Below are 13,216 nucleotides of genomic sequence, written 5' to 3'. Positions count from 1 at the left end.
CTCTTTTGTCCATGGCTAGGAAACTTAACCATCTTTGATAAATGAGCTAGTCAAGTAGAGGCATACTAGTGACACTATGTTTGTCTATGTAGTCACACATGTATTATGTTTCCGGTTAATACAATTCTAGCATGAATAATAAACATTTCTCATGATATAAGGAAATAAATAATAACTTTATTATTGCCTCTAGGGCATATTTCCTTCATGCATCACTTGCACGATAGGTAGACTGAGCAGGGAACGGCCTGCGGTGCTGTTTTCCAACCAAGCACCCGTCACATACTCGATCAACATGGTCGATAAACGGCATCCCAGATACCATCTCCATCTTCGACATCTTCTTCAAGGCGTAGAAGTTAACGTGTCCAGATCTAGCATGCCATAACCACGAACCATCATCACTCTTGGCGAGCCAACACTCCGGTTGAGATTGATCAAGGTTGAGAATATAGATCCTGTTCCGCGTGCGATTCACACGCGCTAGCACGTTTCGGAGGTTGTCGAACATCGTCATCACTCCATTCTCGATATTCACCTTGCATCCATTCTCGTCAAGTTTCCCGATAGAGATGATGTTGTTGCGAAGCCTTGAGATGTAGTACACTCCGGTGAATATGCGATGTTCTCCTATGAGACCCTCAAAGAGGACAGAACCTTGCCCGCAAATCTCCACATTTGAACCATCACCGAACTTGACCGAGCCTTGAACATCATATTCCAGCTCGAGGAACTTCTCCTTGCACCCCGTCATGTGGTTACTGGCACCCGTGTCGAGATACCACGACACGTTCTGGCTCCCGGATAACTTTGGTGTTACCTTTTTCTCATGAAGTAGCACCTTCCGGTTTGGTTTCACAACCGATGTTTGGACGAGATCACAAACTTCGGCCATCAGAAGACCTGGACGTTTGTCTTCTTGCTTCGCCAAATTTTCCTTGATCTCCTGCTTGTTAGGCTCCACGAGATCACAAACTTCGGCCATCAGAAGACCTGGACGTTCGTCTTCCTGCTTCGCCAAATTTGCCTTGATCTCCCTCTTGTTAGGCTCCGGACAATCCTTCGCAAAGTGACCCATCTCGTTGCAGTTATAACACTTGACCTCGGACATATCCAAGTTCCGTGGCTTCCGCTCTTTAGATCGGTCCGCCTTGCCACGACCTTGTGGCTTGCCTTTTCCTTTGCCTTTTCCGGTTTGTCCGCCGCTCTTTGCGTTGCTTGAGCCTTCGCCAACGTTGCGCCTTCCTTTGCTACTTGGGGACTTCCAATCTGCGCGCGAGTACATGAGTTGGTCACCACCTCCTCCTTTGCCTTTTCGACAACCACGAGCATTCTCTTCCCATGTCCGTAAGCATCCGATCGTCTCCGTTATGGTCATGTCGTCGATGTCGTAAAGCTGCTCGAGCGTGCCAATGGTGTAGGTGAATTTATCAGTCACCGTACTGAAAAACTTTTCCACAATCTCGGTCTCCTCGAGCTTTGCACCAAGCGCGCGGATCTCTCCCACCAATGTAGTCAGACGCATGGCATAGTCGTTCACCGATTCAGTTTCCTCCATCTGCAACTTGTGAAATTGGCGCTTCAGCACTTGTGCCCGAGCCTTGGTCACGCGATCTTCTCCGATCCTCATCTCTTTGAGTGCGTTCCACGCCTCTCTTGCTGTCTCGAACTCCGCCAATGTCATCAGCACGGAATCCGGCACAGAATGGGCTATGGCGGCCATGGCACCTTCGTCGCACTCCTTGTCGACGTCGTCGTCCGTGATGGCCTCCCACACTCGAAGGGTTCGGAGAATGATCTTCATCTTCACCGCCCACACGCCGTAGTTGGCGTCGATGAGCATCGAGTACTGGATGGGGATGTTGCGATGCGCCTGTACGTTGGTGCCGCCCGTTCTGCCACCACTTGTTGCTGACTTGCCGCCCTTCTTCATATTGTCGCCTTTCTTGTTCGCTTTGGAACCGCCGTTGCCGGACTTGACCGACTCAGCATCGCTGTCCGTCATCGTAGATCGTAGATCGTCGACGCTCTGATACCAATTGTTGGCTTTTGATCGTTGCTAGATCAAATCCACCCAGGATCAAATCACCCAGGAGCTTTGTACAGGCACGTACAAGCTAGCAAGCAAGCAGGCTGGCTGCTTGATTGATCCACAGTACACGCACGTCCTGAGCTAGCTTTAACTTGGCGGCCGGCGACTTACACAACAACGCAACAGATCGATTCGACCTTTGCGGAACGCAGCGACTTCTCTCGATGGCACTTGGCGAACTGAACGATGGATAGCCGCAGGCTCGTATCGAGCCTGTTATTTCTTTATTGCTTCGATGGTCTGATCAGATTACACGGGGGTTACATGTATATATACTGCTAAGCTATGTCTAACCCAAACCGACTCGGTACAGGTATCCTACATGGATACGCATACACACACGGACACCGGATTAACTCTAACAGTTTCCTATCCCTCCTCCCTCGCTCTCCCACCTCGGCCAAAACCACCATGGCCGCACTGCCATTGTCCGCATAGCCAGAGTCACCGCCTCACCTCTCCGTCGTGGTTGTGAGCTCCGCCTCAATGCCCTCTCCCTCTCCACTGAACCACGCAAGCCGGAGAGCACCGCAACGCCATCAACGCCGTCGTCTTCCACCTCGGGCACCCGAGGACGCCTTCGTCAATTTCATCGTCGTCAAGCCCTCCCCGGCCACGTTGTCTTCTCCCCTACAACCGCGGTGGGCCCGTGAACAAAACCCCTATGGTTTGATGGTTGAATTTGTCCATGAGGTTGTAGTCCATTAAAGGTCGTGCCCAGGCCGCCGCGACCCTGCTCGTGTCGCCGCGCTCACCTCGCTGTGGTTGCACATCCTGCTTGCTCCCGCGCGTGCCCTACACTCAGGCCCGACTTCCCCTGACCGCGCCCGCAGCCGCCGTACCCGAGCAGCGCTGCGCCCGTTCCTGCATGCTCACCTGCATATGGCCTCGCCTCGACTGCACCCAGCCTCGACCGACCGCGCACGCCTGCGCCGCCTCTGCCCCACCTCCGGCCGAGTCCCAGCGCGCATCCGAGCGCTCGTAGTCCCGCTTGCCGCTGCTCTTGGCCGCCCCATGCGCCGCCATGCCCACTCGCCACCACCGCCGCCAGCTCTTTCCACCACCACCCTTGTCATCACCAGCATCGACTCAGGCCATCGCCGGCCACCCCGCGATGACAATTTGACGTGCCTCCTCGTGTTGCTCCTGTAGCCCACAATGGCACGACAAGCCGTCGCCGGATGCGAGCGCATGACCATCAACAGTGTGCTCTGTCGCGCCGTGGATAGCCGCTGTGGTGGCGCCGTCATTAGCTAGTGGATTAGCCACTAATGAACCTAGCTAACCCCACTAACAACAGGCCCCAGGCCACTAACTAATCTCTGTTATTTTAAATAAACACAATTTAAAACTAATAGTGGCTGACATGTGGGTCCACTAGGTCCTGTTGATCCAGTCAACCTGTTGACTGGGCAAGCCGAGTCACAGACAGGTGGGACCAACTGCGACATTGACCAGTCAAAGCTGACCAGTCAACTCCTGACTGGGCAGTTGACTGGGTCCTCCTGTCAGCCACACCAACACTCTTCCGGGTACACTTTTTGGTGCCCTTAGCAATTTTCCTTTTATTTTCGAATTAATTTAAATTACATAAATTGTTTAAATCTTTGAAAAATCATATAAAATAATCTGTAACTTGGATAAAAATAGTTTATAAATGAAAAATTATTAGAAAAATAAGATGAATCTGAATGTTCTATCCACTCATCTGCCACATGCCCCTAACATGATGAATATGGATCCTTCCACTCCGATTTATCTGTCCGAAAACTCCCAAACGCCGGGAAAACATTCTAAGATGTTTTCCCGCTTCGTCTATAACGTGTAGCACAACGTTAGGTCACCCCTAGTATTGCTTATTGTCATGTCATGTGTCGTGATGCATCTGTTTGCTTTATATTTATTGTGTCTTCCCCCTCTTCTCTCTGGTAGAAACCGATATTGACTGGAGCTACCGTGTACGACTACGCCTCTGACGTCCAGCCACTTGCAGCAGAGCTTCCAGGCAAGCAAACCCTCCTTGATCATTCCGATATCGCCCGTTCCATTCTCTCTCATGCTTGCATTAGATTTTGCTAGTGTAAATGATTGCTCCTATTATGATGCATAGCCTGCATTTGTAACCTGCTTTTGTACCTTGCCTGCTTATCCTATATGCTTAGTATAGGTTGGTTATTGATCCATCATTGACCCCTCACCTTGTCCTTGTTGCCCCCCATGGAATACTAGATGACTCGATCAACGTGTTCGATGTCCAAGGACCGACAAATCACTTCACCACTTTAGTTGTACGACTCCGCAGAGCTACTATCCGTATTTGGAGAAGTTTTTATAATTAACTCGAGTAGAAACTCCCTTTTGTAGACGTGTGCGGAGTTCCACAGGAGGTGCTGCAGGCTGGTCGGGCACAGAAGATCCTGGCGTGGAAGAATGAGCCGCCGTTTCCCCCACAGCTTCCGCGCCAGGAGACGCCACGCCCGATCCCGAGGCGGTCAGGAAGCGCGCAGGCGCGGCAACCACGCCCGATCCCGAGGCGGTCGGGCGCAGGTGAGGCAGGGTCGGGCGCAGGCGATGTAGTGGCGGGCCCTGACGAGGCAGGAGCGGGCCTTGTGGCGGGCCCTGACGCGGCAGGCGCGGGCCCTGGTGAGACAGGCGCACTCACCCGCCCCGAGGATTGGTGCGGCGTGACAACACGGTCGCTATCACATGCCGGGTGCGCGCCAGGGACCGATCCCGAGGTGGATTGGGCTGCCGCCTGCAGCGGGACAGATCCCGAGGGGGATCCACCTCGTGACGCGTGGTTTCCTGGAGGGGGCACATAAAATGACCTTCCGTTGTGGTGTTTTGCACTCTGTTTTGATCATCATTAATTGTTCCTGCAACAATAGACTCTGGAATAATATAATGATTAGTCACAAAAGAGTCAGAACTATTATTTGTACCCTCGTGATCAATACCAGTAAGAGGTGGAGATAAAAGAAGTATCTCTTGACGAAGGAGAGCACCGACATTGGGATGAAGATTTTCGAACGGAAATTTGGTCTCATCAAACAACATCTCTTGAGATGTAGACACGGCCAGTAGCAACATCAAGGCATTTAACTCCTTTGTGTTGAGTGTTGTATCCAATAAAGACGCATTGCTTGGAGCAGAACATTAGCTTGCGGTTATTGTAAGGGTGTAGGTTTGGCCAACTTGCCCAACCAAAGACACGAAGAGGAGCATAGTCTGGTTTGACATGAAGAAGACGTTCTATAGGAGTTTCATTGTTGATGACACGACTTGGTAAGATATTGATGAGATGAACTGCGGTTAAGAAGGCTTCATCCCAGAATTTTAGTGGCATAGATGCAGCGGCAAGGAGTGAGAAACCAACATCAACGATGTGGCTATGTTTGCGTTCAGCGGACCCGTTTTGTTGGTGTGCGTGAGGACATGAGACATGGTGAGAGATTCCTATATTTTGAAAGAAAGAGTTGAGTTTCTCATACTCATCACCCCAGTTTGATTGCATGGCTATAATTTTATAGTCAAATTTTCTTTCGACAAGAGCTTGAAAGTTAAGAAAAACTTGGAAGACATCAAATCGCTTCTTAAGAAGATAGATCCAAGTATATTTACTGTAATCATCGATGAAGCTCACATAGTAAGTGTGTCTACCAACAGAGGAAGGGGCTGGCCCCCACACATCAGAAAAGATTAATTGCAATGGTTTAACAGACACACTGGTTGAAACAGGATATGGGAACTGATGCCTTTTTGCTCTTTGGCAAGAGTCACAAATAGTTTCACAATTATGCTCACCAACAAACGGGAGATTATTCTTACTAAGAACTTGAGAAACAATAGAAAACGAAGGGTGGCCTAGGTGATTATGCCACCTTTCTAAAGAGACTCTAATGGCTCCGAAGGCTCGTTTATTGAACTTGCAAAGTGCAGGAATTAATGGGTAGAGACCGTCCACGCATCTACCGTGATACAGAACCCTCCTCGTGGCCTGATCCTTTATCAAAAAGAAAAAAGGATGAAACTCAATGAAGACACCGTTATCAAGAGTAATTCTATGGACTAAAGCAAGATGTTTTGACGCAAGAGGAACAAGTAGAACATCATTGAGACGAATATCACGATCAGGGGTTTTAATAATAGATTGACCAATGTGACTTATCATCATACCTTGACCATTTGCTGCGGTGTTGATTTGATCATGGCGATGATACTTCTCTTGCATGGTCATCCTCTCCATGTCCGGGGTGATATGCTCGGTGGCGCCCGTATCTGCATACCAATTGGTGTCCACTCCATAGGACATGTCTGCAGCTGCTGCAACTTTCTTCTTCTTTTCTTCATAGCGCCAGCGACAATCTTTTGCTATGTGGTTAGTTTTTTTTACAAATTGGACATTTTCCCTCATACTCATCATAACCTTGAAAATTGTTGCCGCCGTTATAGTTACCACCGTAGCCACCACTGTATCCACGCTGACGCCCCTGATTGTTGTTGTAGAAGGGATGTCCGTGGTTGTTGTTGTTGTTGTTGTTGTTGTTGTTGTTGTTGTAGAAGGAACCGCCGCCGCCATTGTTATAGTTGCTATTGGCGTTGCCGCCACCGCCATTGCTGTTGCTGCCACCACCACGATACCCAACACCACCACCATTGGTGGGTTTGGGCGAGCCACGGTTATTGCCCTTGACGCCGCCACCATGATTCCTCGCAGCCATGTTGGCCGAGGACTTGAAGCCTCCTGCTCCAGAGCCGTGGAAGAGCTCGACTCACTGGTCGAAGTTCGCCACCATGGCAAACAACTCGTTGATGGAGACCGGGTCGGTGCGGACGTCGAGGGCGGATATGATGGGTTGATAGTCCATATCCAGCCCTGCGGTGATGAAGGAAAGCAGCTCCTCTTCTCCGATGCCCCTCCTTGCAGCTGCAAGTTCATCTGAGAGCGATCTCATGTAGCCAAAATAATCAGCAGCAGATTGGGAACCTTTGTGGGCATTGGTCAGGGAGATTCTGAGGTTGTTTGCGCGGGATTTGGATTGGGAGGCAAACATGGTGGAGAGTGCTGTCCAGATCGCACGGGATGTCTCCATCGAGGCGACTTGCACAAGGATTTCTTTGGAAAGGTTTCTCAACAGATAGGCTACAATCTGCTGGTCTTGGATCAACCAAGGGGTGTAGGCAGGATTCGGAACAATCTGTTCCTTACCTTCGGAGTTTTTTGCTGTGATTGTTTTGGAGGGCTCGGGGGTTGTTTCATCGAGGTATCCATACAGGCCAGCCCCCATGATCTGAGAGCGAGCCTGGGCACGCCATAGGATGTAGTTGGTGCGGCTCAGAGGTTCAGAAGTGTTGTTGTTTAGGCCAGAGAAGGAAGTCGAGCAGGAGGAGGACATGGTTGCGGCTTGGTTTTTGTCTGGAGAGGCTTGTTTGATGGCGGCTAGGGTTGATCTGATAGAGAGCTAGATGTAGAGGAATAAGAAGGCTCTGACTACCATATTGAATGCATGCTCCAGCCAACTCATCCAAAAGTCCGAACTGATGGAGGAAGGCGGGCAATATATTTCAACAGATTAGACTGTCTTACTCCTATGCTTCCTGCCTGCAATAGAAACAACAGACCAAAGGCCATTCAAGGTTCCGGTGGAGATAGGTGCTCTGTTTTTTCTTCGGACTACTGATCTGAAAATCATTTTTTTCATATTTTGTAGATAGCTTACCACATGTGCTTGAAAATATTTCCTTGGTCCTCTGAAGTGTAAAACATATAACTCAAAATGAGCTTGGCTGACATATTTTTCCCAAAAAATAATTTAATAATAAATTTGAACAGCATTAAAATAAAAACTTAAACCAGGCGGTCGAAATATGATTTTGTAACTGAGAGGCTGCATAATATTGACAAGAACCAGCTAAGTGAGTCAGGGGAACAAATTGCATTCACGATATTCATGAGGTAACCAATGCAAAGCAACTTAAAGAAGAGACCAGCACATCACAAGAACCATATAATATACTTTGGGTGTCTAAATCAGAGAAGCAACCAGATTGCGTCAAATGCTTTCCTGAGTTTTAGCACTCTGAATCAAAATGGTAGTTCTTTCAGGCTAAAGACAATACAACTTCTGGGAGAAGTAAACATAATGGATGGAAAATGAATATTGCATATTCTAGAAACAAATACAGGGATACATGATACACATAATGTATGGAAAATGGAAATGCTAACTTCCGAACCACCACAAACAGGCTTCGTGTACCACAATGCCATCGGTAACGACTGGCAATAGCAGAGCCATAAGGACGATCACTTTATTGCTTGCCAGGATCAGGCGGTTGCTCTGAATTCACGAACAGCCATGTGAGCCGCGCATGCTTTCTTTATGGTGTTCAATTCCTTGACTACGTTGTTCATCTGCATTCTGTGCCTTGGGGAATCCTCACAGCAAGCTAGGCCCAGCTTAAACATAGGACATAAGAATATATCTATGATACGCTGCGTGTCTCCTCTGTAGATTGCACTGTCATCCAATATATCCAGTAGCTTATCAGGATAGGTCATCCTGACATAGTCGACCAGGCTTGTCACATCATCCATGAAATTGTCAGTTGGCCTCCTTCCAGTAAATATTTCCAATAGCAACACCCCGTAGCTATATACATCACCATCCGTGGAGGGTTCAGATCCCGAGCCATACTCTGGAAAACATGTAAACATAGATGTTACTGGCCATGTAATTGATAGACAGAAATTTGACAGATACACTCCCAATACAATCTAGCTTGCCAAGTGAAATCTACCAAACTGATATCGAATCAAATAATATACAGATAAATATTCCTAGATGAATTTAAAATGTTGCTCACCTGGTGCGACGTATCCAATTGTGCCCAGTGGCGGAGACAGGGGGGACCAGCAGGGGCCCTGGCCCCCCCTGACATCCCTGCTTTGCTAGTAGTTTGAAGATGAACAGTGCAAAAATTAAGAGAAAATACATGCATCAGTGTAGATTGGCCCCTGTAATAAAAAAATTGGGTCATTTGGCCCCCCTAATCTTAATTTCCTGGCTCCGCCACTGATTGTGCCTTTAATTACAAGTGAGCTGCTTTCAGTTCCACCACCACTATGCATGCATTCATCGGTATGCATTATCTTTGCTAGTCCAAAGTCGGTGACGTGTGCAACAAAGTCATCATCTAGAAGGATGTTGCATGGTTTGATATCACAGTGAACTATGGATGGCTCAATTTGATGGTGAAGATATTCTAATGCCTCTGCAACATCAAGAGCAATGGATAGCCTTTCCATCAAACTTAGCCTTCTAAAGTTCCGGCTGTTAGTCATGGAGGTTGGATGCAGCCATTCATCTAAATTTCCGTTGCAGATAAACTCTAAGACAAGTGCCTTGAACTCATCACCATTACGGTCCAAACTGCTACACACAGTGATCACTTTGACAAGCTTCCGGTGTCGAATCTTCCTTAGGGCCTCACACTCTCTCAAGAAGCTTCTATTAGCTCCTCGTTTGCCAAGATTGAGAACCTTGATTGCTACAGTACATAAACTCTCATCGAGATTTAGAGTTCCAATATACACATTGCCGAAACTTCCAGAACCAATCAAATTTGTCGGTGAGAATGACTCTGTTGCTGCATCTATCTCAGCATAGGATATCCTCTCATGCATCTCTTGGTGAAATCCAACTCTTTGATCAAGAACATTGTTCGGTTTGATTCTTGTCTTCATTAAGTAGCATCCAGTTAGAGAGCACATGAAGAAGATCAAAGTTCCAACCATGCAAAAGAGTATGAGCCGACGCCGATGTTGTGCAGCCTTGTTAGAACCTATATATGGGCATGAAGGGAGTTGCAAGGATGGGAGACCTCCACATAGCATGCTATTGCCAGGGAGCAACAATACAGTAGCATTGTCAAAGATCCCCGCATTTGGCACGGGACCAGATAGGTTGTTGAAAGAGAGGTTTAGATATATTAGGAGCTCAAAACTCTGGAGGTACTCAGGAATGGGTCCTGCTAAGTTATTATCAGAAAGATCCAACTTTTCGAGGCCTCTCAAGGAAGAAAAACCTTTCGGTACTTGTCCATGCAAAAGATTTCCTTGTAAATTTAGAAAATTTAGTTGGACGCAACTGCTGAGAGTGTCTGGGATTTCACCTGAGAGCTTGTTCATTGATAGGTCGATTGCACTAAGGCTGTTCAAGTTTCCTATCTGTGTTGGAATGGAGCCACTTAGAGCATTGTTGGAGAGGTTGAGAAGTACCGTAAGAGAGGGAATCATGAGTATCTCCTGTGGGATTTCCCCCCTCAAGGAGTTAGCGGAAAGATCCAAAGATATAAGTTTTGTGAGAGTGCCAAGGCTTGCTGGAATGTTGCCATCTAGAAAGTTATTAGATAGAGAGAGGTTGCTCAATTGTGTGATATTGCCTAAAGATTGTGGAATCTGCCCACAGAATCTATTATGGGATAGGTCGAGATACTGGAGGCTAGGAAATTGGCCAATATCCAGAGGCAAGGTGCCTGTGAAAAGGCTATCTGCAAGGCTGAACCTTGTAAGTTTTTTAAACTTCCCTAACCCTACAGGTATGGACCCAGTTATTTTGTTTCTTCCAAGTGCAATCGAATTAAGCTCTGTAGATAGGTTGGCAATAGAAACTGGCACAACACCTTCAAGGTTGTTTTGTTCAAGGTTTAGTACTTCCAGGTTGCTACAGTTGGTTAAGGATGCGAGGAAATCCCAATCCCTAGGCTCTGTGGCTTGAACGAAATTGTGCCCTAACGAAAATCCCTGGATATGGCCATGGATGCCAATATCCCGTGGAATCAGACCATTATGCTGATTTCCGCCAAGAACCAAAACTTCAAGTGTCGATGCATTTGACAGGGAGCCTGGTATTGGTCCTGTAAATTGGTTCGCATATGTGAGCAAAAACATTAGCTTGGGAAGCTTAAGGCCAATATCAAGCGGCAAAGATCCTGAAAACTGGTTGAAGCCGATGCTGAAGTATAAGATGGAGGAAATATTGAACATGGATGGAGGAAAAGGGCCTTCCAGTTTGTTATCCATGATATCAAACGTAAAAAGATTTGCCATCTTACCTAGAGCTGGAGAGATATGGCCACTGAAACCGTTCTGGGCTAATCCTACGTGTGTCAGTGATGTCAAGTTACCGAGCCAACTCGGGATATGGCCATGGAATTGGTTTTTGCGCATACTAAGCCGCGTGAGGGCTGTGAGGTTGGAGAATGACATGGGAATATCACCAATCAGATTGTTATCGGAAACATTGAGAAATTTGAGTTTTGATAGGAGACCCAGAGAAGCAGTCATGGAACCAGAGAGGTTGTTCCCCCTCAACTCGAAGGTATGAAGTGTTGTACAACCACTGAGGCTGCCTGGGATCTCACCTTTCAGTTTGTTGTCTGAAAGACTGAGGATGCGAAGGTGGGTTAGGTTACCGAGCTGGGGGGAGATGGTGCCGGCAAGGCCCAAGCCTTGCAGACGTATGGCAGTGACATGGCCTGGGTGCCGGCGGTTGCTGCAGGCGACGCCCGTCCACCCGCAGTAACCAGGCAGCGGTGCCGTGCCCGTGCCGTTGATGACAGGGTCCCAAGACCAAGAGTACAGTGCCCGTGTAGGGTCACTGGTTATGAGGGATTCGAATTTTAGGAGCACAGAGAGATCAACGCCGTAGTTGCTACTTTCGTTGTTGGTGGGTTGAGAGGAGCTGGATGTGAGAAAAAGGAGGGTATGAGTGAGAAGATGGACCATGAAAAGCTGCCATGTCTTCATGGTTGAGCAAGGAGGTGAAGATGGGGTTGGAATGGTAGGTCCTTAAATTGTATTCTGCACTCCTCTCCTCGTGTGCAGGTTGTTAAATAGACAATAATGCTCACTCTCTTTTATGAGCCATGTCTTCTTTCTGCAGAACCACTTATTGTTTACGAAAAAGGGTTTCCCCCCGCTTTGTATTCCAAAGCAACCAACCAAACATCCAAGGATAGGTGCTGGGGCGGAAGCAGCACAATCACACCCAAAAGAAATGAAAGAGAAACAGCAAAAGAAAAGAATGCCGACAACGGCGGATCGATGGAAACGAAGAAGCTTCACGGCCACTGCGCCCACCGAGGGTCTCCCACCAAGCTCCAAGGCTGCGAAGCACCAGTACCAATCAGCACCTCAAGAGGGACCGCGACGAAGACGACGCTGCTGCCAAGGGTTTCCCCCGGTATCCGACGAGGCGAGAGGAAGGGTCGCCCCCGACGCCCTCCAGGAAGGTCCGGCGACACCCACCGGCGTCGCCGCGTCGGTGTCGGACAGGCCGACAGAGGTTTCCCCCGATCCCAACCTTCACCTCGGGTGCTCCAGGGCCTGCCACCAAACCGACCACCAACTTGCGCCACCATGGTCAAGAAGCCTCCACGCCGTCTCACCACGGCACCACGAGGTGAGGTCTGCACGACAAGGGATAGGAGCCGGGACTAGGGGCCACGGCACCGTCGGCACGCGGGAGGGCACAACCTCCACCGTCAACAACGGTAGCCGACCGGACACACAAGCAGGAGCTTACCAGGCCCGTGTGCCCACAGGCCCGGCCGGGAACTCCATTCCCGGACAGCTCCCGCCATCGCGCTGCAGCCGGCATGCCATCGGCATCGCCGCCCCCCATCCAAGCCGCTCCTCCTCCTCACCTCACAGACGACGACGAAGCCACGCCGGGGAGCCGGCCCGCTAGGACCCAGATGGGGCCCGCTGGGCCCAGATCTGGGCCGGGGTCGCGACGACGGCCACCCAGCACAACCACGCCGCCCTGCCGCCAAGGAGCGACGCCGACACCACGCCAGCCGCCGGCCGCCGCCGCAGGGCAGCCGGACCGCAGCCACGCCGAGCTGCACCACCGCCGCCTCACTGCCCCGGGAAGGGAGCACGCGCGCACGGGGAAGGGAAGGCCCGCCGCCGCCGGAGCCACCCGGGCCAGCGCCGGGGGCGACCGCCGGCGGCGGCGAGCGGACAGAGGGGGAACGGGAGGCCCGCGGAGGAGGGGCGCGAGCTCCGCCCCGGCCACCTCCCGGGGAGGCGGCGCGAGGCGGGTCTGGACGGGGGAG

The 13,216-nt window shown here is 49.7% G+C and overlaps 1 protein-coding gene across 1 annotated transcript; it reads right to left on the bottom strand.

Annotated features, from left to right (window-relative positions):
• Positions 1 to 8,093: 8,093 nt before the first annotated feature.
• LOC119289991 (probable LRR receptor-like serine/threonine-protein kinase At3g47570) lies at positions 8,094 to 11,914 on the bottom strand. The gene is made up of 3 exons (XM_037569136.1): positions 9,181 to 11,914; positions 8,960 to 8,985; positions 8,094 to 8,791 (listed from the first exon to the last, which is right to left on the bottom strand). The coding sequence occupies exons 1-3, from the start codon at positions 11,901 to 11,903 to the stop codon at positions 8,421 to 8,423; spliced, it is 3,120 nt and encodes a 1,039-aa protein (XP_037425033.1). The 5' UTR covers positions 11,904 to 11,914; the 3' UTR covers positions 8,094 to 8,420.
• Positions 11,915 to 13,216: the final 1,302 nt, after the last annotated feature.

Source organism: Triticum dicoccoides, chromosome 4A, assembly GCF_002162155.2.
Source record: "Triticum dicoccoides isolate Atlit2015 ecotype Zavitan chromosome 4A, WEW_v2.0, whole genome shotgun sequence".
NCBI classification, from domain to species: domain Eukaryota; kingdom Viridiplantae; phylum Streptophyta; class Magnoliopsida; order Poales; family Poaceae; genus Triticum; species Triticum dicoccoides.
This window is presented reverse-complemented; position numbering and strand designations above follow the sequence as displayed.